Source organism: Mixia osmundae (genome assembly GCF_000708205.1).
Source record: "Mixia osmundae IAM 14324 unplaced genomic scaffold scaffold_11, whole genome shotgun sequence".
Classification (NCBI taxonomy): domain Eukaryota; kingdom Fungi; phylum Basidiomycota; class Mixiomycetes; order Mixiales; family Mixiaceae; genus Mixia; species Mixia osmundae.
The window spans coordinates 187143-210840 of NW_014575553.1; the positions used below are offsets into that span (position 1 = coordinate 187143).

A 23698-nucleotide genomic window follows, 5' to 3' on the forward strand; every position below is an offset into this window, starting at 1 on the left:
CTCAGCATCGTCTGTACATACAGCCTGTTGGACAGACCTGATTGCGACATCAGCCGCAGCAGGATTCGAGCACTTTTAACTCACTGCCATGGATGTGTTGCGAGTCTCGTAGCAGGCTCGAGAGCCCCTCTTGCGAGCATTCGCGCGGGCACTGCGTGCTTCCCTGGCAGAGCGCAAAGTCAGCGCGTCGCATAGCCAAGGCCTCATAGCGCGCTCGGTATTGCCACCTCAGCGCTCAGAGAGCATTGAATCAGCTAGCACCGGCACGCACTCACACTCGGAGTGTCCTCATATGGCGACTGTCGACGAATGAGTCTCATTTAGAGTGTCCTCACGTCATGACTATCGACGAATAGGGCAATGCAATCCATAAGCACACCTCGATATCTGCTGTTCAATACACTGTGCCCGCGCTGCCCTAATCTTCTGTCTTTGTAGTTTGCTCTTTCTGTGGCTGCGCCAATGCTGCCATCATAGCCTTCTGAGCATCTAGTACCGAGTGACCACGCTCCATGCCGAAAGCCGCGAAGAAGGCTACACCGGCTAGTGCTACAGAGATGAGCCAAGTGTCGTTCAGTGCCGCCTGCAGCTTCAGGATGACGGGTGGCAGCAGCTCGGCAGGCACCACTTCACGGAACGCGCTGACACCTACTGCCAGCACGCTGTCGACGTTCACGCCAGGTACGTCTCTGAGGCCGACGACGAATCTGTTCTGGAAGATTGCTTGAGCGACACTGACAAAAACAGCGCCACCCAACGTCTGACTGAAGATGACGATAGCAGATCCCAATTCGAGATCTCGGAGCTCCAGTACGCACTGCGATGCGAGGAACGGCTGCATGAAAGCCACGCCGGGTCCGAGACCGGCTAGAAACTGAAGACCAGCCCATTGAGCAGTCGAAGTCGTCGGCGTGAAGGTGTACAGCGTTCCGGCGCCGATAGCAAGCATGGCCGTGCCTCCGAATATCCACGGCATATACCACCCGTACTTATTCGTCAACCCGCCTGACACAGTCACGGCTAGAATGACCGCGATGATGAAGGGCAGATTCTGGACACCTGATCTAATGGCCGATGAACCTCTGACGGCTTGGAAATACAGCGGCAAGAAGTATAAGAGCGAGAAGTAAGATGCGCCTATGCAGAAGTTGACGACGGATCCGAATGCGATGGTGCGCTGCTTGCAGATCCGTGGCACCAAGGTGGCGCGTTCTCCCATCCAGACCTGATCGACCGCGAAGACGGCAGCGATGGCGACACATCCGACGATCAAGCCGACAGTGCGAGAAGAGCCCCATGACCATCCTTGTTTGACGCCACCATTTTGACAGACCAGCAGGAGACATACAATTGATGCAAGGGCCAATACGGTGCCTTGCCAATCGATTCGCTTGAGGCGCTGAATTGCAGAGAATTCATGTGGACGTTTGGGCACGCTGAGGAAGAAGAGAATGACAGCTGCGGTGATGCCACCGATCGGCAAATTTACGAAGAAGCACCACCCTAAACCCCTGTTCAGCTTGGCGAATGTCGTGAGGGCTCTGGCTTACTCCAAGTAGCTTTGGAAGTGAAGACGCCGCCAAGCAGGGGACCTATACTCGCTCCGATGCCGTAGACCGCTCCGACAAGCGAGGTGAGAAGAGGTCGCGTCTCGAGTGGTGCGATCAGTGAGATGATGATCAAGCAACCTGTTTGTGCGGGATCAGACTAGCCCACCAGTCGAGCTCTCGATGGTGCCTACCGCTGTAGCCTGTGAGGCGAGATCAGAGGGTCAGCTTGGCATCAACGCAAGCTCAGCGTGCGTACCTCCAGCCATTCCGCTGCCAGCTATCGCTCTGCCTACGATGAATGTCTTCGAGTCTTGCGCGACCGCACAAATAAGGGAGCCGAGCTGTCCGGGCTTCAGATACAGTCGACGATATGGAAGCGATCATGAGCTGACCTCGAAGATACCCAAGGAGAGTAAAATGATAGTCTTGATCGGGAAGGACGCGTATAGTCGGCCGAAGAGCGGTTGGAGTGCAGTTGAGGTCAAGAGATATGCGCTCCCGTACCAGCCAATGTCGCTGAAGGAATGGAAATCATCCGTGATCTTTGGGATTGCCGTGCTAATGATGACCTGCAGATGCGTTCAGCAAGTCCAAGAAGCACAACGTGGAATCGGTCGAACCTGATCTAGTGCGACAAGAAACACAAAGAGGGTGACGCCAAGCATGATAAGTGACAGTCTTGCTTTGCCTGGGTAGGCAGGTGCAGATGCGTCGTAGGCATCGTCTCCATTGCTGACATTCTTCTCGAGCTCGTTTGCTTTCTCAGAGGTGAGGGAAGCACTACGCGGTACGCCTTCCGACGAATCGTCCTTTACTCCTTCAGTGGGCGGAAGATGAGCCTCTTGCGCTATTACAGCGGCAGTCGCCTCCTTGTTCTTGATGCCGAACCGGGCCATTTGGTGCAGACAGTATTGGCACGTCGAGGAAGGATATGTAGTTCATATGTAAACGGCGTCGGCCGAAGTTGCGAGGCGCTTACTCATGCAATCTCGCTGATAACGCGCTTAAACGCGTGGTGATATTGAGTCATCAGACACGTGCCAACTCCACGGGGACTACTTTGTGGTATCCACCATGCTGTCGATCGGCCCAAGGTTCGCGTTGATCGTGTCTTGGTCGCACATCTTGCAGTCTGCTCTACAGCCGCACATTCTGCATTTCGTCGTTCGCCAGACTGCGTAATGCCGTATGAGCAACGCGCAGAAAGCCCTATTCGAAGCCTGGATATTCGTTCGTCTAGCGTCAGTCGGATGAGCTTACGAGGATGCGCTGCGAAGAGCGTAAAGATGGGCTAGAGCAGGATTCAAGCCTTTGTGACTGTCCTCTGCATTCTATAGTCGAATGGTCCGACCGACGGGAACAACATCAAATGCTTTGCTGTCTATGCCCAGCTTTGCACGGGCTCTTGCTAGATCCTTGGGCGGATCGTCGTAATACTCATCAGAGAGGGACCAAGTTCCCCAATGAACGCCAATGGACCGCTGAGCTCGGATGTCTCTGTGTATGTTGACAGCACCTTCTGGATCAACGTGCTGCGGTGAAAGATGCCATCTCGGCTCGTAGGCTCCAATCGGTAGAGCGGCTAGCGTAAAGGGACCGTAGGCTCGACCGATGGCTTCAAAGACGGGACAGTAGCCAGTATCGCCACAATGGAAGAAGCGATCGCGAGAGCCGATGACGGCAAAGGAGCACCAGAGCGATTGGTTCGTGTCAAGCGGTGTACGCGCTGACCAATGCATCGTCGGTAGGCAAACAATCTCGATGGGCGGGCGTCCGTCTGCTTCGAGTGTCGTCGTCTGCCACCATGTCAGTTCGCGCACGGTGTGTATGCCTCGCCGTCTGAAGAAATCGCCCAGGCCAAGTGGGACGACCCAGGTAATGCTGTTGCCTAGATAGTCGACTGCCCGTGCATCAAGATGATCGAAGTGGTTGTGTGAGACGAGACAGACATCAACCGCGAGCAGGTGTGTGATCGGACAAGGGAGGGGCCGCATACGTTTGGGCGCCAAGAAGGTGTCCAGCGGCTGATGACCAAACACGGGATCCGTAAGGATGTTGACGCCGTCTAATTGACAAAAGAGCGTAGACTGTCCGAACCAGGTGACCGTCATGCGCTTGCCGACTGTAATCTTCGCATCGTCGGGTGCGATAGACCTTTTGAACCTTTCCACGGCTATGCGATCGCCCTCATCGGACAGACTTCTGCTTGTCGCAGCACTGCTCGTGCCGGTCTGGGAGAGACGTGCCCAGCTACCGCCCATCTTGTCATCCTGAGCTAGCCCTGGATTGCTGTTGTCAGGATCGAGGTGGACTAGGTCTGACGCCATCTCTGGGTCATTCGCAAACAGCAGCTGAAAGTCTGGTCGCTCGACTGGCAGCGCTTTCTTGACGGTTTCCTCGTCATCCCTGCTCAGGCCCCCTGTCCAGCCTGTCTTGCCCGTGAGGGGTTGGATGATAAGCTTCCATACGAGCCATTCCCATGCGCCCTCCTCTCGGAACTCTGTAAAAGGATTGTGCCATCGCCCGCCAGCGATGATGGGAGCAAAACGTTCCTGTATTGCCTCGAGCTCCTCTGGGCCTGCTCGTGTCGCGTCACTCGACTCGGCCGAGGCAGATGAGTGTATACGCTTGACAATTGATTCATAGCGTCGCTTGCGTCGTCTGATGACGGTATGTCGCACGGTCTCCGTATAAGAATAGTATGCAAGCCTGTCGGTCGCTCCTTAGCTTTGTCCACGCTGAAGGGCGGTCAATGCCTACGGCCCGAGGGTGAAAACGGCAACTAGGGTCAGACCGGTCGTCCTGAGCAAGCTGTGTGCATTGCTCTGCGTCATGCGCCGGCCGCTCGCCTGTTCTGTAAGATCCCCCTGATGGCAGAGCCGGCTCCCGCAAGGGGCGCCTTGCCACGTCAGAGTCAGGGCGCTGATCACGCGATCACGCGCTGTCGATCGCAGTTGGCTTAGTAAGCCACAATGGCGGCATATCACGCGTTTCGAGGTGCTTCAATTCCGAATCGCTCTGATCAGCTCGCTCACGCCCCAGACAGCGATAGAAGCAACCTACAGATAGCAGCAAAAGACTCCATAATGGTCATCCGTACTATGAGCAGCTTGCGCAATGCGTCCACGACCCAAACATTCGACCATGCCAGTCCGGCCTATCGATCGACGTGTAAGTGCTGACTGTGTAAACACAACATCAGATCATGCTCACTCGGCTGTTTGCAGACACACTCGCACTGACCGGTCGAGACTGGTCGCCGCCTCCCAGTCGACCTGCGCCGATATTTGCCACAGCGCTCAGTCATTCTGCCACTCTGCCGACCGAGTCAGATTTTGATCGTGTGACCATCAATGTCAACAGCGAAGGTGCTTGCGAACCACGCTATGACGAAGACGGCAGGGAAGTGGACGAGCGAGGCTTTCCGGCCACACTGGTACCTTCCGGCGCACTTGACCCCCATGTTTATCCTCGCTCGGACTTGGCACCCGCTATCGGCACAGAATTCGATCCGTCCGTTCAACTGGCTGACATTCTCGACGCGCCAAACTCGGCAGACATCCTGAGAGATCTTGCTATTCTCATCTCGCATCGTGGCGTAGTCTTTTTCAAGCATCAGGACATTCTGACACCTCAGCAACTCGCCACCGTGACCAAGCTGCTCGGCGAGCTGTCCGGTAGCCCAAAGGCGTCAGGTCTTCACATCCATCCTCTCACATCGGACTTCAGCGAATCGGGCGAGTTCATCGGCAAGATATCCAACGAGCGAGAGTAAGCGGCGCTTTTGTAGCTTGGAGGACCATGCGCTGACTCGTGCTTCGACTCAGAGCGAACGGCGCACAGATCTCATTTGCGGATGAGCGCAGCAACTTCGCCTCGGCTGGCTGGCATACCGACATCTCGTTTGAGCCTGTTCCCAGCAACTTTGCCGCTCTTAGGATGCACACGCTCCCTCCGACGGGCGGCGACACCCTGTGGGCAAGCTCGTATGCCGCGTATGAGAAGCTCTCGCCCGCGATGGCGCAGATGCTTGAAGGGTGCACTGCAACGCATCATGCAGACATGTTTAAAGAGCAAGCCAGTCGCTACGGCTTCCCTCTTCGCACGGAAGCACGCGGCCACCCGCTCAATGTCGGTGACCATCTATCGGCCTCTCATCCGGTCATCCGAACCAACCCTGTCACGGGCCTGAAAGGACTCTTTGTCAACAAGAGCTTCACCAAGCGGATCAATGAGCTCTCTCGGGACGAGTCCAACATCGTGCTCGAATACCTGTACAGGCTCATCTCTGACAACCACGACATCCAAGTGCGATACCGCTGGGGTCTCTCAGACGTTGCCATGTACGTCTTCTGTTGATGTGCTGCGATACACAGACTGACGCTCTCTGCGCAGATGGAGCAACACGAGCACACAGCACTGCGCCACCTTCGACTATGATGGTCCTCGAGGAGGCGACAGAGCAGTCTCGCTCGGCGAAGTGCCGTACTATGATCCTGCCTCGCGCTCTCGCAAGGAAGCGCTCGAGGCTGCCTATGCTGTCTGAACGCCTGCACACCGACCAGAGCAGACTCCTCCTGTAGATCTTTACACATGTCGTACTATCAGCCACGTATGCAATCTTCCGCGGTCTTGCCCTCCTTGCCGCGCTCTCTCAGCGCTCCGCCTTGTAACTCGAATTCTCTTGCCGTCAGCATGGCAGGGTGATGAGCAGCGTCTCCAGCGAGGCTTCTGATGAATCATTGTCAGACATCACCGATGGAGACGTGACCCAGGACGTGACCCAGTCGAGCCGGCTCGCCAAGGAGACCACAAACGATACACCCGGCTACAAGACCTTTCTGTCCTTTGCGGCCGCACACGATGCAGTGACGAATGAGCGTCATGATCACCTCTTCTGGCCTTCAGATCGCTGGATCTACCTCTCCGCCAGCTTGAAAGCACTCGAGCGACGTGTCAAGCCACAAGAGGCGAGACATATCGCACCTATCATCTGGCGACTCCTTGCTCGTCTCGACGATCTCCTTGCAAGACCGGTACTCAGAACACAGGCCTACAAAGCGTCATTACAGAGCGAGGATGCACTGGCGCTCGTCAAGCTGCGTCAGAAGTGGTCTGTCCGGCGCACAACAAGCATCTGGGGGATCGCGCTTTCGTCTGGAGTCAAGCCGATCGATCTGGACGGCTCTCCCTGCGACCTGGCTATCCAACTGGCTATCGAAAAGCAGCTGCTTACCTCTGTTCCCACACAGTCTATCGAATTCGTCAATGTGAACAAATTGCCGGACACTTTGGTTCGTTTTACCGACATTGCCAGCTGGTATGCAGCCGCACAGCCTACAGCGATGCCGTACAACTGGTCGACCGTCAGCGTGCGTACGCTCAGCTTGCAGGGCTGTCGGCTCGATGACTTGCCGGCTCAGCTGCTCGCGGAACTACTTCCGAATGTGGAGCATGTCCGCCTGTACCGCTGTGGCTGGCCAGATGTTCCGCCATCGGTGCTGGTCTTTCCGAAGCTCCGGAGGATAAGCACGGACATCACTCAGAAGCAAGCCAGTAGTGACTCTCTGCCGCCACTACCGGGACCCTCGAAGCTGGAGCGCATACCGAGCCTTGTTGATATTCTTTCTGGCATGCTCCGAGAGACCGGAGCGTCGGTCGCAGATCTGCCGGACCATCTGCAACATTGCGTCTCACAAAGCTACCGATGTAGGTGCTGCAGAAGCTTTGTTAGCTCTGCTTCATCAGACTTTGTCGCTGGCGATCACGTCGAAGAGCTTTCTCATGGTCGACCGAGCACAGTCACCTCGAGCAGCGTCGCCGCGATCGATCAGTGCTTGCTGCTTTCAAATCCTTGCTGGCGGTATTGCCTCGCTTGTCTGCCTCGACATTTCGCCAACGAGCCCGTGCAGGCCGGGCACGCTGGCCTATACACCGTGCGCTGTGGCTGTCCAATCTGCGATAGCGAACGGAGACAGAAACATGCACAGTGGTCCAGACGGAGACGCTAGCTTGTTGTTCATCCTACGCGGTGCAACGTGACCTGGTCGCGTAATTTCTGAAGCCGTGCGTGCCTGCGAATTTCCCAGCCTTGAGATTGTCGCATGCGAATCAGATAGACCCCCGGTAGCTCCTCGAAGTGAGCGGCCGCAGCATATCCCAGGAGACTGCGCAGCGGACCCGCTGTCACTCGCGATGAATGGCGCGAATGGGCATGTACAGCAACCCATCCTCGAATGGGACGAGGAGGGCGTCAAGGCTTGGCTCAGCTCACTCAATCTCAGTCAGTTCGGCTCTCAGATAGATGGTGAGCTAGGAGCACGCCTGGATCCGCTCCGCGCTCACCGCCGACAGAGCACGGCATCACTGGCGAGATCCTGGTCCACCTCGACCACGAAGCTCTGAGGGACATCGGCGTACACTCGGTCGTACGCCTATCCTGAGCCTACCATGTTTGCTGCTAATACTTCGAGCAGGGTCAACGACTTGCCATTCTCAAGGCAGTCTACAACGTCAAGCTGCGCGACAAGATCCCAATCGAGGATGGTCATTGGATCCCGCCATGTGAGCGCACGCTCGAGCCTGAACAAGCATGCATCTGATGCAAGTGTTGCACAGCCGATCAGGACGAGTCAGCTGCGAGCGATGATGCAGCCCTGTTTGACGGTCTCAGCTCCCCCATGCGGGTCTATGAACTCATCAGCGACCGCGATGAACGGATCGTCTCCTTGGAGAGGGAGATTGTCAGACTTGGCGATGCCCTGCAGGCACTGCGCGAAGAGATGCAGCAGATCACTCGTACGATCACGAGCAATCCGGCAACCTCTATGAGACCAGGCTCGAGTCCATCAAAGTCGCCCACCGGTTTCCAGTTTCCTCAGCAGCTCAGCAGCATAACGCGAGCACCACAGCTGGCTGGATCCCGTGTCTCCGCTCACGGACGCTCACAGTCGACTACCGTGCCTACGCCACCTCAGGCAGTCGCTCAGCGCGTTTTGACACATGCGAGAGCAAGCTCGACCGCTAACGTGACGACCGCCGCCATCGGCTCGAGTCCATCCGGATCTTCAGCGCTGCTCCCGTTACTGTCCAGCCCTGCAACGACATCGTATTCGCCCGAGCGTATCCTGCCTCCGCTGCCAATGTCAGCGACGGGACCGCTCACGCCTTCCATGGGCACGCCCACGACCGCGAATAGCCATGCCTCGTCGTCCAGTAGCACGGGCGCCTTCTTTTCTGATTCGGCAAGATCCCAATCTGCGGCCACTAGCGTCTTCTCGATCGATCAGCAAGGCCAGAGTAGCCGCACCTCCGTCGCGACGACAGCCGTCAGCCCAGACGTGCAGCAGCCGCTATCTTCGAGCGCCAAGAGCGTTGCCTCTTCTTCTGGCAGTGCCGATAATCCGTACAAATCGTTCAAAGTCACTCTAGAGGACCCCTGCTATCGCGTACTTCCCGCCGCACTGAAGAAGTACAATATCAATGACGACTGGAGAGACTACGCACTGTTCATTTGCTACGGCTCGAATGAAAAATGCCTGTCTTACGACGACAAACCCCTGTTGCTGTTCCAGAAGCTCAAAGAGAGTGGACAGAAGCCGTGCTTCCTATTGCGACACATCAGAGATATAAAGTCACCTATCGCAGTCGCTGCTGCCAAACACGCTGCACGGATGGAGAAGCGCGCCAAGGATGGTCAAACGACGACCTCGACTGCTACCGCTCACAAGGATTACACTCGGAACACACGCTTGCACCACCCGCCCGTGCTGCAACCCGTCGGCAGAAGCCAGGTCAGCCCGGGCCGAGAGGGCAGCTATAGCGAAGATGCGTCTATCAGCAGGCCTGCCATCGGATATGCACTCGCTATCTATCCATATCTGGCCGAGCGTGAGGTATGCTGCACTCGTTTCACAGCAGACGGCGCTGATGATGATATGACGTCGTCGTGACAGGACGAGCTCGATGTGGCTGTAGGCGATACGTTTGCGATCCTCAGCAAGACCAAGGGATGGTGGGTCGTGCATCGCGAGTCAAACTCGCCGGATGTCGACGTGACTCGGTCTGCCTGGATTCCCGCTGGCTGCCTGCTCGAGACCTCTGTCTCTGCACTCTCGCTGGTCACTTCGGCAAACGGTGCATCATCGGTCATCAACCCGCTCTCGATCGTCTCTCAATCCACGCCCAGTATTGCACTCATGGACTACAAATCTCGCGGCAACGACGAGCTCAGTCTGGTCAAAGGCGAACGCCTGAACGTCTACAAACGCTACAATCACTTTAGCTTCGCGATCAACGATGCTACAGGTCAGAGGGGATGGGCACCGGGTTGGCTTCTTGGCAAGGTGTAGTTGCCCCATGTTGTAGCATGCGCGTCATCGTCATCATCGATCTGTACTTTGTCTCTTTGGCACGCGTTTGGCGTCGTTTGTTCGGCGCACTTCTCAGCGACGGGCATGTCATCCGGCGAGGCGCTCAAGTTCATCAAGCAGCCTGCCCATGTCGGCATCATCGGCTGTCCCTTCAGGCACGTACAACCATCTCAAGCCAATATTCTGAAGCTCATGAGACATTGTTTGTGCCAGCGGTGGACAACCGAAAGCCGGCGTGGACATAGGACCGCTGCAGCTTATCGAGGCAGGTCTGCTCGACGATATCAAAGTGTGCAGTCCTGCAGAACACCCGAATTCCGCTCATGCTGTCTTCAGGGACTTGGATATGGCATCGTGTTTGACGGTCAGCTAGAATTTGAGCACTCAGAGGCGGATGACCCGCCCATTGGCATTCTCAAACGCCCTCGACTCGTGTATGTCCTGTCTGACAGCGCTCCCTTGCTGGCCGGAGAGCTCACATGCAAACTACGTCAGATCTCGCGTCAATAAGACCGTTGCAGACACCATAGAAGCTAATGCTCGAGCTGGACGTCTCACCCTCACACTCGGCGGAGATCACTCGCTGGCTAGTGCACGATCCCGAGCGCAGACATACATGCTGAACGTGTGGCTATACAGGCGATGGCCACCGTGTCTGGCACTTTTCGCGTTCATCCTGACGCGTGCTTGATCTGGATCGATGCCCATGCTGTGAGCCGCCCGGCATTATCTTCACTGAGCCTGCTGACGCTGCTCCAGGACCTCAATACGCCTCTGACAACGGCAAGCATTCGGGCAGCCATATGTACGCACGCTCACTCAACGCGAACAGGAGAGTGGCAACTTGCACGGCTGTCCTGTCTCCTTCCTCCTGGGTCTCGAGGGATGTGACATACCCGAGTTCAGTTGGATCAAGCCGGTCCTCAAAGCAGACAGACTGGTCTACATCGGTCTCCGGGACATCGATGCAGGCGAACGACGCATCCTCCGCGAGCAAAGTGCGTCGTATCCTGTCCTGCCCCACAAGCTTTGCTCAAGCTAGTGCGCAGAGATCAAGGCTTACAGCATGCACGATGTCGACAAGTATGGTATCGGCAGAGTCGTAGAGATGGCACTCGATCACGTCAATCCGAACCGGGATCGACCAATACATCTCAGCTTCGATGTTGACGCACTCGATCCCTCGGTTGCGCCAAGCACGGGCACGCCCGTTCGTGGTGGCCTGACTTTCAGAGAGGGACACTACATCTGCGAGGCGATTGCCGAGACTGGCCTGCTCGTCAGCTTAGACATCATGGCTAGTGCTCTTGCATCTGCACGAATATGGCATGTTGACCTTTTGATCCTAACATACAGGAAGTAAACCCCTCGCTGGCCGACAAGGATGCAGTCAAGCAGACGGTGGAAGTAGGGCGTAGCCTGACACGCTCTGCCCTGGGCGAGACCCTCCTCTAGATCATCTCACAAAAGCCGCGTGGCGGCACACTCTCAATAGACATTAGACATACATAGACAGATGCATAGCAACAATCAATGATGCGCTTTCGGTGCTGCGTCTGGCTCGTCCAACTTGGTCGCGTCCAGCGCGCCCGTCAGGTCTGCCACTTCCTTTGAGACCTCGTCTGCTTTGCCCTCTGCCGACGTGAGGCTTCCTTGCGCTCTACTGCGTTTGTTCGCATCACACAATTTTTCAAAATCGTCCTACACCCCTATCAACAGAGCAAGGTGTCGAGAAGAGAGCACCCACAGTCCAGCCGAGTGCTTCGACAAGCTCCCGGACGCCATCATCGCATTTGCCAAGATAGAGCACGTCTCTCGCCTTCTCGGGCCCTCCTCGCGCGCGGCCGTCAAAGTCGAAGCCATCGCTATATTGCATGCCCATAGTGCCCATACTGAAATCCCCCATCTCGCCGACGGCCTCGAGATTGATCAAGACACGTGGACATTCGTCTGGTACAGCATTGACGAGGCTTGCGAAGGGATGTACCGTCAGGGAAGTGCCCATGACGATGAGGAGATCACAGTCCTCTAGATCGCTGATGCGCTGATGGAACCGGCTGGGCAGTGCCTCGCCGAAGAAAACAATGTCGCTCTTTATGAGTGCGCGCTTCTTGCCTTTGCAAGAGGTCTCTGTACAGCGCAGCACCTGGCCTTGCATGATCCTATCCTTGATCTGCTCGGCAGTATGCTTCTTGCGGCACTTTAGGCAGGTTGCGGTGGCAAAGCTGCCATGTGCTTCCACAATCTTGTCGTCCGACACACCCGCTCTCCGTTCGAGCGTGTCGATGTTTTGCGTGAAAGCACGCAGCAGGAGCTTGCGATCCTCGAGCAGCTTGAAGAAGTAGTGACTCGGTGTTGGCTCATAATTGGCAGGCCAGAGTTCCTTTGCGAGCGCAAAGAAAGGCTCCGGCTTGTCGACAAAGTACTCAATGTCGAACACCGCCTCGGCATACGGCAGCTTGTACTTTTCAAGGTTTGCATAGAGTCCAGTCTTGGGGGAACGAAAGTCTGGAATGCCAGCGCTGGTGGAGATGCCAGCTCCTGTGAGGGTACAGACTCGCTTCACTTTCCCGGACTGGATGAGCTGTGCCACATCTTGTAGTATTGGGCGACCTCGGGCAGACTCAAAGATGGGCTTCGTCCTCGCTTTGGCCATCGTGACGCTCGAGCGCTTGGCCGCCCAGTGACTTCAAAGTTGGATGACGCCCGAGCTCTGCGCCTGGAATTTCTCGCGAATAGGCTGACTCTCAGAATTGCCCGCACAGACATTGCCTCCCTTCTGGAAGACGGGCTCTTTGCCGAAACATCATGTTTCTTCGTCCACCTCTGCCTCTCAGACGCTGTCCTCGCTTCATCGAGCCATGGCCTCCACTTCTCTTGCCCTTCTGGCCGTCGCGACATTGGCCAGCGCCGTCGATTGGACGGCCTATGTTGACCCCTTTATCGGGACAACGAACGCCGGCAATGTCTGCCCGGGCGCATCTGTACCATTTGGTCTCGTCAAAATATCAGCTGATATGGCTGGCTATGCGCCCGCTGGCTACATTGGCGACATGTCAGCCGCGATTGAGGGCTTTGCACCCATCCATACATCCGGCATCGGAGGCGTCTATGGCTCGTATGCTTCCTTCAAGGTCATGCCTATGATCTGCGCCTCTTTCGAGACTTGCACTACGAGGATTGCTGATCGCTCAAGGCTTCGTCAGGCTGGCAAAGACAAGGCCTCGCCTGGTTACTTTGCGCTCACGCTCGACGATGGCATCCGCTTTGAGGCCACTTCGACCCGTCGGGCGGGTCTCGAGCGCATCACTTATCCTGCTAGCTCTCGATCCTGGCTCAGCATTGACCTGTCACACGATTCTGCAAATGGCTTCAGTGGTGGCAACATGACTATTGACCCTGTTGCCGGGCGCGTCACAGCGGGCGGTTTCTTCAAGCCTTCCTTCGGGCCAAGGGATGCTACGTACTCCGTGTACGCATGCTACGATGTCGGGAAAGTCACCCAGTATGGTGTCTGGACCGGCGATGGCTATGATCTCAACGCAAAGGCCATCAACAAGACGTCTTTGACTTTGCCTGATCCACAGGGCGAGCAGCTTCAGTCCGGCGCTTTGCTTGAGCTAGACACATCGGCACAGCACAGCATTCGTGTCGGTGTCTCTTTCGTATCGGAAGAGCAGGCCTGCGCCAACGCAGATCAGGAGATCGGCCAGGATGACTTTGACACTGTGCTCAGCAAATCGCGAGCATTGTGGAATGAGAAGCTCTCGAGACTCGAGGTCGACGTCGACAAGACCAGCATCAATGTAACGAAGATGCTCTACAGCTCTTCCTACCGTTCGTTCCTCACGCCTAGCAATGCTACCGGAGAGCGCGTCGGCAGATTTGCAGACCCACCCTCGAACCGGCCGTTCTTCGATGACATCTATACATCGTACGTCAGCTCTTCTTCGTGGGTCCTACGAGCTGATCGCTACTCTAGTTGGGACACCTTTCGCACTGCGACCCCGTGGCTGTCGCTTCACTCACCTCAAGATCTAGGCGAGCTTGTCGGGACCTATCTCGATGGTTTCCAGCGCTTTGGCTATATCGAAGATGCTCGCGGCGAACAGCTTCCTGGATATGCGCAAGGGGGTAGTGATGCAGAGCCGATCCTTTCGGATTGGGTGGTCAAATATGGCTCCTCCTTCAGCGTCGATGGCCAAGAGGTCATGTCTGCGCTTGATGCAGACGCAACGAATACGCCGAAGCAATGGATTGCTGGTGGCGGTCGAGAGAACGATCTTTATGAGCAGTATGGCTATATCCCGACCAACGCACTGGTCGACGGCAATAGCGGCGTTCAGACTCGACAGGTCTCGCGCACTCTAGAGTATGCGTTCAATGACTTTACGGTGGCTACAGCTGCCCGGGCTCAAGGCAATCCAGACCGAGCAGACTTTTACTTCCAGCGCTCACTATATTATCGCAATGTCTTTGTCAATGCGAGCTTCGACGGGTTCACTGGCTTTGCACAACAGCGGCTGCCCAATGGATCATTTATTCTGCGCGACCCTCGTATCTGCTCACCACTCGATACCAACGCGACCCGATCGTGCTCATTGCAGCAAGGCACAAGTGATGGGTTCTACGAGGCCAGCTCTTGGGAGTACTCTTTCTTTGCGCCGCATGATATGGCTGGTTTGATCGACTTGACAGCACAAGGCAATCGGACCGAGTTCATCCGTCGTCTAGATTACTTTTTTGACCAAGGTCTCTTCGACCCGTCGAACGAGCCCAGCTTTGCTACACCGCTAGCGTATCATTACGTGGACAGACCTGACCTGTCCATCAAAGCAGTGCGCAAGATTGTCGCCCAGAGCTTCGGCATCGGCAAAGACGGTCTGCCCGGCAATGACGATCAGGCAGCAATGGCAACTTTACTTATATTCCATTTGTGAGGCTTTACTGTCAGTGTCATCATTCGTGCTGATCCCGCGTTGAAGACTGGGCATGTTCCCGGTACCCGGCACGACACAAATGCTGCTTGGCAGCCCCTCTCTTCCCTCCTTCAACATCACCAACGCGGGCACAAACAGTAAAGCGACGTTCAGCGTGACCGGATACGACCCAAGGACCCTCATGAACCCACCACCGGTGGACGCGAAACTGTATGTCAGATCGATAACGATCAACGGACAAGCTCAGCCTTCGACATGCTTCGTCGATTTCCGCGACGTCTTCGTCAAGAACAGCACGATCGTCATCGAGCTGACAGCGAGCACGAAGGAAGGCGGCACATGTCACGGTGCCGTTCCAGACTCACTCTCCACGGGCGGGTGGAAGCGATGAATCGCTAGAATGCATTCTCGATTTGACCGTAGATGGCCGTCAGTCGTTCGTAAAGTGCGTGATTGAGCGATGCCATCGGCTTGACTGAGTCTCCGACGAGCGCGACTCGCCTGAAGAGGTAGAGTATCTCTTGCCACATGCAGAAGCGAATGTAGATCCGTCGCTTGAGGAGGACATCGATGGTCTTCTGGTCCTTTTCGATGATGTCGTAATACTTTTGCGTCTCTGCTTCGTAGCCTGGCTTTCGCTGCTCTTGCGCCTTTTGCGATCTGACGTATCGTATCAGCTCAGCTAGTGGGTGACATTGCGTGAAGATGTACCTCTTCGTCGCCCAGGCAATCTGCCGCTTCAGGGTCGCAACGTTGTCGGGCGAGAGTCTATCCTGACGCAAGAGCAAGAGGCGGAAGCCTGTGAAGAGCTCTCTGTGGGCTTTCAGGTTCTGTAGCGCTTCTTCCGTCTGTCTGTGCAAGTGATCGGTGGTGACTTGCGCGCTTGCACCGAGCGCATCGGCCAGTGCGAGTATGGGCGTGCTGACCGGCTGTAGCAGTGGTTGGCTGACGTTGGCGGCTAATTCGTCTGACCGCAGAGCGTCTAGTGTAGCGCGGAGGCCTTCCTCTGCCTTGGTCTGTTCGGCCATTTCGGCTCGCTGTTGTGCCGCGAGCGTCTCGAGAGCAGCCATGACGCGCGTCCATGCAGCCAAGAGGCCAGGCAAGACAGACTTGAGTGCAGCCAGACGGTCATCGAGATCGGTGGGAACGCTCTCCTCCCTCGTGCCGGCTGCAAGGGGGCGCTCTACGGATTCCTCTTGCAGTGTGAAAGGCGTACTCTTTCGCCAGGCTGCAAGATCGGCCACTTCGGTGGAGAAAAAGGTCTGGAGCAAGCCGTCCCTCCTGAGGACGGGATGGGCGAGTGCGGCGTTACTGTAGCGCTGGAGACCGCGGCGGCGCTTGTCCATGAATGCCTGATCAGTCGCGAGCTGGGTGCCAGAGACAGCGAGTCTCTTGGGGGGCAGGCTGGGCAGCAATCTGAACGGGTACCTCGCGAGCAGGCAGTCGTTGAGCCAGGCAAAGTCGGAGTACCGCCTTCGGATGATTTGGCCCGTCGTCGAGCGAGTGAGCCGGTAGACTTGATATTTCCCGAGCCAGGACCCTTGAAGGTCATCCTCGAGTACGACGGTGACCTTGCCCGGATCACCCGAGCTATCGTCGGTCTCCCAAGCAGCGAGCGGGTCGTAGCTCTCCCTGTCGGGCGTCGGCGTCACAGGATAGCCCGAGTAAAGCTCGGCGGCGTCAGACTGGCTCGGGCCTGCCGAACGTGTCCAAGGGTCGTTGCTCTCTGCTGAAGTGTCGGCTCGGTGTGCGAGGGGACCCGTGCTGTCGTCTGCCTCTCCATCTGACATCGTGCGAGCCGGCAGAGCGCTCACAGAGGGGCTGACAGCGGATGGCAAGTCGGCAAGTCGTCGAGGCGCGCAAGCTCGAGCGAGTACGAGCGAGCCCGGCGTCAGGCTGAGCTCGATGGAGGGCTCAGAGTCGCCGCTGTCTGCAGCCTCGACGCTGCCTCTGCCTGATGAGGAGCCTGCCGAGCTGACAGCTGGTCTAGCTCGAGAAGGGTCAAGCTCAGATGGCTCACAGGGCGGTGGAGACGGCGACAATCATGTCATAGCTGTACCGCAAGAGGTAGCTGAGCAGGAGCAGGACGACGAGGAGGAGGAGGAGGAGGAGGAGGAGGAGGAGGAAGAAGAAGAAGAGGAGGAGCAGGAGGAGTCTGATCGAGAGCCAACGCCTGCGCCTATGCCGGTCAAGCCAGCCGGCCGAGCTGGCAGGCGGCGAGCACCTCCTCAACCGGCACAGGTAGCTTTGCCTTCCGGGTCCAGCTCGCCTGCCTCTCCCTCGATGACGAAGCCAGACGAGAGCTCGAGGCTGCCTGTGCTCGACCTCATCGATGCCACTGATTCGTCTGAGCTGAGCGACAAGCCGCTCGCAACTGCTACTCCACGCCCACCCAAACGAGCGCCGCCCAAGTCCAGGAGAGCGCTCAACGGGACAGCGAACAAGCGAAGCAGGACAGCGACACAGGAAGAGACAGCGACTGATCATGGGCGTAGCTCGAGAGCTTCCTCGCGAGCTCAGTCTGCCGGGCTGCAGCCCCCGCCGCCCAAGCAGCACCAGCAACGTCGCAAGCACAGACTAGCGCCTGCACCTTCACGTTTGAGCGCGAGCTCAGCATCTCCCTCGCCGGACGAGGAGGGTAGCCCTGTCATCACCGGCAGAGCGGGTCAGCCCAGCCTTGCAGGTCCTGTGCCTACACTCTTGCTCGATCACATGGCAGACACGAGTGACATCGATCATGAGGAGCAAGAGCCCGACGAAAGAGATGCGTCGGGGCAAGACGATGCGCAAGAGGAAGCGGAGGGCGACGAAGAGGAAGAAGTAGAAGAAGAAGACGAACCAGATGGCAAGCCTGCCTCGTGTCCTACCCGGAAAGCCTGACTGACGCGTGCGCGACAGACGCGAGCGATGATCAGCTACAGCGGGTCAGGCTAGAAGCCATCGAGGACCTCGTCAAGATAGAGATCAATTTCGCAAGCCTGCGCGACCAGCTCTACGTAGAGCGGATGCACGACGTCAAGCTCGAGCGAGATGCTATAGACTCGGGTACAGTCTTCGCTCTCACGCTGGCGCACATCCAACTCAGGCTGGCATGATGACAGGCACGCATCCAGAACTGACACACGTAAACAAGATAATCAGTGCACGGCGCGAGAGACGAATAGAACTCGCGCAAAGATGGCAAGAGGCGGGCGAAGCTGAGCAACTCATCAAGCAAGAATCCTCTGAGCGCGCTGTTTGGACTTGGTGGTCGGTGGGTCACATGTCTGCCATACCCGAGCCTTGCTCATCAGGGCCTCCAGGATAAACGCGCTGAGCTCAAGCGTGCATTGCTGCAACATGTCAATGGCAAACGCAGGAAGCTAGATCGTGAGAAGCGATCAATAGAGCGGCCCTTTGACATGCCAACAGAGCAGATTCTTCAGCAACATGGGCCGAGCTATCCTCGACTGATGCCCATGCCAGACCTCGAGCTTCCCGAGAGCTTCAGGGAGTCCGACCATTTCACGATAGCCGAGCTCAGCACGCAGCAAAATGAGGAGGATCTCCGAGCAATGGGATTCATTATTGAGCCTCGAGCAAGGCAAAGACCGCCCCGTCCGCCGTCGCCTATTCGACCGCCTGGATTCATGCAACCACCGCCTCAGCATTGGTCCAGGCTGGCACCACCGCGAGCGCCAGCCTATGACGAACGGTATGACGACGTCATGTCGTCGATGGCGCCCACTCTGCCCGACCTGCACCACCGAGACTATCGAGAGGCGCCGCTTATGCAAGGCGGTCCTCTGACGCTGCCGTTATTGCGTTCCACTTATCAATAGCATTCAATAGCGAGCGCGCTTATCGCTGCCATGCATATGCTGTTCCTTCTTCATCGCTTGGCTGGTCCTCCTGAATCAGCAGGAACCACCGTGGGCGGAGACGATGCCTACTTGTGCGCGTCCGAGTAGTACTCCCGCGAGCCTTGATCGACCTGGAATCTGCCGGTGCCAAAGTCCCATGTCGGCAGCTGACCCATCCTCTGTGCGCGTGCCTCCAGCAGCAGCGAGTTCCAATTGCTCGCCGAGCGTGCAGCTCGTTCCATCGCAACCCTTTCCATGCAGCTCACTCGTTGCGCTGATCCTACAGTGCCCCGGCGATGGTGATCCCCGTCGGTCGAGCTGTCGCGTTGGCGTAGGCTACGTCGCGTGAGAGATTTGCGGCCTGCCTGCTGAATAATCAGAAAGCCACCGGACGGCCTGGATAGAGTTCAGCCCGTCGATCACAGCGATATCGTGTGGTTTGTGCAGCTTCAAGTTCGAGTCATATCTGCGCGGGCTTTGCGCTGGCCGCGTTTAAAGTAGCGTGAAGTCGGCCTGCTCTTCCATCCTCTTGCACACGAAGAAGACGACAGAGAAGCGACATCAGAAGAGCTTCGTCCAGGTCAGCGTAGAAGAACACCATAGTCGGATCGACTGCACCCGCTTACCACAACAATACCAGTCATGGCCTTCTTCCGCGCCTAAGTCGACCCTCGACCTCCCCGTCCACACTCGGTCAAACACGACTTGCTCGTTTGCCAGAGCCTCAGTACTCGCCTACAACGTCAAGATGGTCTCCTCTATCATCCCATCACAATGTGCCCGCCTTAGAGCATCTCAGCAACAATCACAACCAAAACAGGACTGCTGCCAACGCCAACGACAGTCTCGCTTACAACAACAAAGTCAGCAGCAACAGGAGCCTACAGAGCTTCTCCAGTGTTGTCGAGGGCCCCAACCACTTCTCCAGTGTTGTTGCGGGCCACGAACACGTTTTTCCTTTGACGGATAGCACCTTGCCGGTCTCGCACTTGGCACCACCCGTCTATCACTGTCAATACCAAGTACCTTACTCGTCCAGTTGGATCTATCCCACTCCTACTTCTATGGAGTACCTTACCGAACAAGGCCTAGCCGCCTATTGTGAGTCTCTCTGGTCTCACTACGAACAAGAGCACTCGCTCATGCACTCGCCCACTCCAGCGCCCTTGCTCGTGCAGCTCGGCGAACTTACTGCCAAGGAGGAGCCTCTCGAGTATCAGACAGCGTTCCAGATGGATCTCTCCACTCGAAGCTCGTCTGAAGATTCAGAGTCGCTCGCACCCTCACCCCTGCCAGAGCTCGAAGCTGACCACGTGTCACCTTACGTGTCCTTTGTCTGGCCACAAGATGCGCCTTCTTCCCCCTTTGTACTCGAACAACGACTCTCGTCTGCCGATCAGACCTCCTCTGAGCTGCCTGCCTCGACTCAAGTCAACGGCGACGACGACGCTCAGGCTTGGACCGTGAGTCCGTTCGAGCTTTCCATTGCTGCTCCTACTCTGCCACCGGTGGCCGAGGATGAAGCCGAAGAGCAAGAAGATGCCCAGCCCACTACCCCTGTCGAACCTCGCGGCCGCAAGCGTAAGGCACCCACGGGCACACGTCACACTTCCGCCCCTTTGCTCGACATCGGCGAGCCTGTAAAAGCACGCTCTTACGTCTTGCCGAGCAGGACGTCTCGCAAGATCATCCCCAAAGCGATGCAGAAAGCCGCTCGCAAAAGTCGTGCCTCGTCTGTAATGAGTAGCAACGAATCGCTTTCTGGCTCGCTCGACCTGGACGAATACGACCTGTCGGTGGTGGAGGCCAAAAGGCTCAAAAATACCGAGGCAGCTCGAAAGTCGAGGTTGCGCAAGAAGGAGACTCTGGACTCTCTTAACGCGACGATCGATGACTTGCAAGCCCAGCTTCGTCAACAGATTGAAAGGACTCATAAATGGCAAAGAGAAGCCGAGCGATGCAGGGCGTTGCTCGGGCTTGATCCCAAATTTCTGTAATCTTTAGCGCGAATCTACAGAACGCTTGTACAAAAGGTCTATGCATACATAGACCACATAAACTTCCGTCTTGGCCGAAAGTCGAGCTTCAGTCTGGCGCGACACTAAGTGCGCACAGAGCCTCTGTCATCATACGAGCGCACTGTGGCGTGTGACTTCACGCACGAGTGTGCTATCAGGAGCCTGATGGAGAGGTAGCTATATAAGCATGAGGTCTCGTGACTTGTGCATCGACAATGAGACTGTCTCTCTTCGTTGTTTACGGAGCTTGCTTGCTTGCCACATCGGCTTTCGCGGCCCCTCAAGCTGTTCAGGACGGTCGAGGTACAGGCAATGATACTGTCGCTTCGACTGCCTCTCCAGAAAAGAGCACCGGCGGTCCTACCAAGGTCAATGGCGGCATGAGCAAGCCCGACGAAGGACCAAAATTTGGAGATGACGGCAAGCCCTGTCCTCCGAGACCGATGCCGCCTAGGGACGTCAAGGGCAACCCTTGCCCGAAGCCGATGCCAGATATGCAAGGTTGGTCTGACTGAGCTCATGAGATGAGGAGCTGAACGGCTGGGTAATTTGACAGACATGAAGGTGCCTGAAGGATGTCCACTGCCAGAGAGAGGTACTGACGGCAAGCTTTGCCCCGGGCCGAAGGAATTGAAGGGCGAGGGTCACTTCTGGTTGTGCAAGCGGCTGAACTGACAATATGGTTATAGACATGCACTTGCCCGAAGGCTGTAAGCCCCCGCCACCGCCGCCCCCTCCCGGATGCGGTCCTCCACACCCCCCACCACCTCCAATGGATCCTAAGAAAGGTACGCACACATCACACGGCGTTGCGACAAATTGACGAGCGAGCAAAAAAACAAAAAACAGGTGACGGAGAAGAGAAAGGCAAGAACGACGGTGAGGGCAACACTGGCGAGTCAGAGAGCTCAGATTGATTGCGTCGTATTTGATGCATTGCAAGGCCGCGCAGCCTGGGCATTGGCTCGAACGTTCTTGCGTGTAGCATGCGATAGTGCCTGTCCTTTTAATGAGACAAGTGGTGAGCATGCCGCGCTTTTGCGGTCCAATTGCCGAGCTGCATCGCGAGAATGAGTCAAAGAACAGTGACTGAGGATGAGAGTGAGGCATTGCGAGCTACATATGAGGAGCCGGACTGAGTCCTCGCCTGCCTCTGCGTCATTTTCATGGATGCACGCGACATTTGCTGGCTCTCGATTTGAGAGGCTTGGGCGTCACTATGCTCACTCGAAACGGCCTGTGCCGTGTCTGCCAAGAAGCACGCTCTCTGCAGCGAACAGCTGAGCCAGCTCGGCGCACGATCTCGACCTCTGCGCGCTCAACAGCCGCTCAGAAAGCGCAGGGTTTGTTGAGCCATTGATTCTACCGCCCTGCGCTCATATGGCTCTGCATTCAGGCAGTCAGAAGGGCAAGTCCGTCGGCTTCAAGGGCGGTGCAAAAGGCTCTGCGCCTGCCAGAGAGGTTCGTCTGGCGTACATATCTGCAAAGGTATGCTCAAACGACGTGTCACGATGAGCAGGGAGGTGCAGCGAGTGGTGGCTCTCGCTTCTTGCTCGATCAATCGCTCGTCAAGCCAGCAGTCACATTGAGCCACCTCCCGTTCCTCTCAGCTGTACCTGTGCTCTCCACCTCAGGCGCGGACTGCGCTGATCGGCGCCCTCGAACAGAGCAATGCAACGGAGACTGCAATTGGCAGGCCGCATCGCTTCCCTGCAGAGGCGACGTCCCTCTTTGGCAGCTTTGGCATACCCGCTTCGCTTGCAGATCACTTCCAGTACACGACTGAGCCAGCGAGTGTTCTCCGAGCCTCGACGGTCAACCTGCACACGCGACTCGACAACGCTGCTGGGCAGTCTTCAGCCAAGCATCGTGTCATCCTAGGTACGTTACTTGACATGCCATGCGATGGCACTGAAGGCATGCCTCCAGTGGGCGATTCGGGCAGTGGCAAGTCAATGACGATGCTGCAGATCATGACGCTCCTCAAGCCAACCTGGGCAATCCTGTATATACCCAACGGTAAATTATCACTGCCTCTTGGGGACAGCGTGCAGTCTGATAGCATTGAATTACTCCGTAGCTGTGAAGCTCGTCGACGCTTCTTCGCCATACACATACTCGAGGGAAGCCAAAATGTTCGTGCAGCCGACGTTGTCGGCCAGCATACTGCGCAGCTTCGCCAGCGTCAACGAGAGTCTTCTCACCGGCACACCAGACGGCAAGCAGCTACTCTCCATCGCGAAGCAAGGAGCGGACAAGGGCGGTCAAGCAGCAGTAGATGCGCTCGATCGTGTCTTTGCTGCCGTCACGAAGCAGTCCAGGTATGCTCGCCTCATCTTGCTGTGACTCTGCTGACTCGCAGAGCAGCGTCCCCATACTCATCGCGGTAGATAGCGTACAAGCCTTGTTCCGCACATCTGCATACAAGGACACTACCAATAAACCACTCGAGGCCTATGCTCTGTCGATACCTAGGCTATTGCTCGAGCTCTTTGCCGGTCAAAGATCCATTGTCAGCTTACTTGGCTCTACTCTGCGCGATTCTGATGATTTGCGTGTTGCAGGTCAATGGTGCGCTACTCGGTGCAATCTCGACGCTCGAAACACCCTGGCAATCGCCTGCTCTGCCAGCTTCGCTCGGACTGGTCAAAGCTCATCCGTATGCTGATCTGGGCGATCCGCTCTACAGCGCGTTTGCGAAGACGATCGAGCCAGTGGCAGTGCCAGCGCACATGCCTGCAAGAGAAGCAGAGGGGCTCTCGAGCCTGCTACGAGACTCGCAACACATCCACGGCAGTGAGTCGAAAGTGCTCGAATTCTGCTGCGGCTGATGTCGCAATCAGGTCTGTCCAACAGGCTGTATGTACAGACGATGCTGAGCACGAGCGGCAACCCCCGTCAGATGGTCGAGAGCCTTCGTCGAGCGCAGTTGTAGATGCATCACAGTCGCCTGACGGTATTGCTCGCAAAGACATA

The 23698-nt window shown here is 56.7% G+C and overlaps 14 protein-coding genes across 14 annotated transcripts; 9 read left to right on the top strand and 5 right to left on the bottom strand.

The window, feature by feature from the left end:
* Positions 1–2446, bottom strand: L969DRAFT_610396 (uncharacterized protein; the record flags this gene model as incomplete). Its single annotated transcript, XM_014710166.1, has 5 exons — positions 1–1503; positions 1551–1688; positions 1807–1891; positions 1943–2119; positions 2171–2446. 5 exons carry the CDS (start codon positions 2444–2446, stop codon positions 419–421), a joined length of 1761 nt encoding a protein of 586 aa, XP_014565652.1. The 3' UTR covers positions 1–418.
* Positions 2447–2881: 435 nt separating this feature from the next.
* Positions 2882–4384, bottom strand: L969DRAFT_96653 (uncharacterized protein; the record flags this gene model as incomplete). Its single annotated transcript, XM_014710167.1, has 2 exons — positions 2882–4259; positions 4311–4384. The coding sequence occupies 2 exons, from the start codon at positions 4382–4384 to the stop codon at positions 2882–2884; spliced, it is 1452 nt and encodes a 483-aa protein (XP_014565653.1).
* A 252-nt stretch (positions 4385–4636) lies between these two features.
* On the top strand, positions 4637–6096 carry L969DRAFT_96654 (uncharacterized protein; the record flags this gene model as incomplete). The annotated part of the gene is made up of 4 exons (XM_014710168.1): positions 4637–4721; positions 4778–5321; positions 5378–5893; positions 5946–6096. The coding sequence occupies 4 exons, from the start codon at positions 4637–4639 to the stop codon at positions 6094–6096; spliced, it is 1296 nt and encodes a 431-aa protein (XP_014565654.1).
* A 160-nt stretch (positions 6097–6256) lies between these two features.
* L969DRAFT_96655 (uncharacterized protein) lies at positions 6257–7561 on the top strand (the record flags this gene model as incomplete). Its single annotated transcript, XM_014710169.1, has 1 exon — positions 6257–7561. One exon carries the CDS (start codon positions 6257–6259, stop codon positions 7559–7561), a length of 1305 nt encoding a protein of 434 aa, XP_014565655.1.
* A 184-nt stretch (positions 7562–7745) lies between these two features.
* Positions 7746–11377, top strand: L969DRAFT_96656 (uncharacterized protein; the record flags this gene model as incomplete). Its single annotated transcript, XM_014710170.1, has 14 exons — positions 7746–7857; positions 7905–7978; positions 8027–8114; positions 8169–9445; positions 9506–9857; positions 9999–10077; positions 10136–10211; positions 10259–10356; positions 10418–10508; positions 10562–10633; positions 10682–10705; positions 10755–10920; positions 10972–11219; positions 11279–11377. 14 exons carry the CDS (start codon positions 7746–7748, stop codon positions 11375–11377), a joined length of 2856 nt encoding a protein of 951 aa, XP_014565656.1.
* Positions 11378–11452: 75 nt separating this feature from the next.
* On the bottom strand, positions 11453–12654 carry L969DRAFT_78833 (uncharacterized protein; the record flags this gene model as incomplete). The annotated part of the gene is made up of 2 exons (XM_014710171.1): positions 11670–12654; positions 11453–11623 (listed from the first exon to the last, which is right to left on the bottom strand). Exons 1-2 carry the CDS (start codon positions 12576–12578, stop codon positions 11453–11455), a joined length of 1080 nt encoding a protein of 359 aa, XP_014565657.1. The 5' UTR covers positions 12579–12654.
* A 129-nt stretch (positions 12655–12783) lies between these two features.
* L969DRAFT_53871 (glycoside hydrolase family 92 protein) lies at positions 12784–15253 on the top strand (the record flags this gene model as incomplete). Its single annotated transcript, XM_014710172.1, has 3 exons — positions 12784–13856; positions 13905–14858; positions 14908–15253. The coding sequence occupies 3 exons, from the start codon at positions 12784–12786 to the stop codon at positions 15251–15253; spliced, it is 2373 nt and encodes a 790-aa protein (XP_014565658.1).
* On the bottom strand, positions 15060–16765 carry L969DRAFT_212896 (uncharacterized protein). Its single transcript, XM_014710173.1, has 2 exons — positions 15574–16765; positions 15060–15522 (listed from the first exon to the last, which is right to left on the bottom strand). The coding sequence occupies exons 1-2, from the start codon at positions 16650–16652 to the stop codon at positions 15258–15260; spliced, it is 1344 nt and encodes a 447-aa protein (XP_014565659.1). The 5' UTR covers positions 16653–16765; the 3' UTR covers positions 15060–15257.
* Positions 16766–16767: 2 nt separating this feature from the next.
* On the top strand, positions 16768–17007 carry L969DRAFT_32650 (uncharacterized protein; the record flags this gene model as incomplete). The annotated part of the gene is made up of 1 exon (XM_014710079.1): positions 16768–17007. A coding segment is annotated over one exon (240 nt), but the record flags the coding sequence as incomplete, so codon positions are not given.
* A 138-nt stretch (positions 17008–17145) lies between these two features.
* L969DRAFT_53794 (uncharacterized protein) lies at positions 17146–18683 on the top strand (the record flags this gene model as incomplete). Its single annotated transcript, XM_014710174.1, has 4 exons — positions 17146–17722; positions 17761–17907; positions 17964–18115; positions 18165–18683. 4 exons carry the CDS (start codon positions 17146–17148, stop codon positions 18681–18683), a joined length of 1395 nt encoding a protein of 464 aa, XP_014565660.1.
* A 3-nt stretch (positions 18684–18686) lies between these two features.
* L969DRAFT_96661 (uncharacterized protein) lies at positions 18687–18946 on the bottom strand (the record flags this gene model as incomplete). Its single annotated transcript, XM_014710175.1, has 2 exons — positions 18687–18744; positions 18795–18946. The coding sequence occupies 2 exons, from the start codon at positions 18944–18946 to the stop codon at positions 18687–18689; spliced, it is 210 nt and encodes a 69-aa protein (XP_014565661.1).
* Positions 18947–19000: 54 nt separating this feature from the next.
* On the top strand, positions 19001–20701 carry L969DRAFT_96662 (uncharacterized protein; the record flags this gene model as incomplete). Its single annotated transcript, XM_014710176.1, has 3 exons — positions 19001–19003; positions 19295–19805; positions 19866–20701. The coding sequence occupies 3 exons, from the start codon at positions 19001–19003 to the stop codon at positions 20699–20701; spliced, it is 1350 nt and encodes a 449-aa protein (XP_014565662.1).
* Positions 20702–21135: 434 nt separating this feature from the next.
* On the top strand, positions 21136–21681 carry L969DRAFT_90147 (uncharacterized protein). Its single transcript, XM_014710177.1, has 3 exons — positions 21136–21223; positions 21279–21359; positions 21412–21681. Exons 1-3 carry the CDS (start codon positions 21166–21168, stop codon positions 21543–21545), a joined length of 273 nt encoding a protein of 90 aa, XP_014565663.1. The 5' UTR covers positions 21136–21165; the 3' UTR covers positions 21546–21681.
* Positions 21682–21941: 260 nt separating this feature from the next.
* Positions 21942–23657, top strand: L969DRAFT_96664 (uncharacterized protein; the record flags this gene model as incomplete). Its single annotated transcript, XM_014710178.1, has 10 exons — positions 21942–22065; positions 22119–22183; positions 22242–22334; positions 22390–22603; positions 22652–22741; positions 22803–23043; positions 23090–23234; positions 23287–23518; positions 23566–23627; positions 23652–23657. The coding sequence occupies 10 exons, from the start codon at positions 21942–21944 to the stop codon at positions 23655–23657; spliced, it is 1272 nt and encodes a 423-aa protein (XP_014565664.1).
* Positions 23658–23698: the final 41 nt, after the last annotated feature.

What these genes read in the sequence shown, in the direction of transcription:
- L969DRAFT_212896 (XM_014710173.1), bottom strand. Translation starts at nt 16,652, where the DNA reads ATGTCAGATGGAGAGGCAGACGACAGCACGGGTCCCCTCGCACACCGA. An exon ending in ATTGCCTGGGCGACGAAGAG is followed by an intron (nt 15,523 to 15,573) that starts GTACATCTTCAC and finishes ACGATACGTCAG; the next exon opens with ATCGCAAAAGGCGCAAGAGC.
- L969DRAFT_90147 (XM_014710177.1), top strand. Translation starts at nt 21,166, where the DNA reads ATGCCGCCTAGGGACGTCAAGGGCAACCCTTGCCCGAAGCCGATGCCA. An exon ending in GCCGATGCCAGATATGCAAG is followed by an intron (nt 21,224 to 21,278) that starts GTTGGTCTGACT and finishes GTAATTTGACAG; the next exon opens with ACATGAAGGTGCCTGAAGGA. An exon ending in CGGGCCGAAGGAATTGAAGG is followed by an intron (nt 21,360 to 21,411) that starts GCGAGGGTCACT and finishes ATATGGTTATAG; the next exon opens with ACATGCACTTGCCCGAAGGC.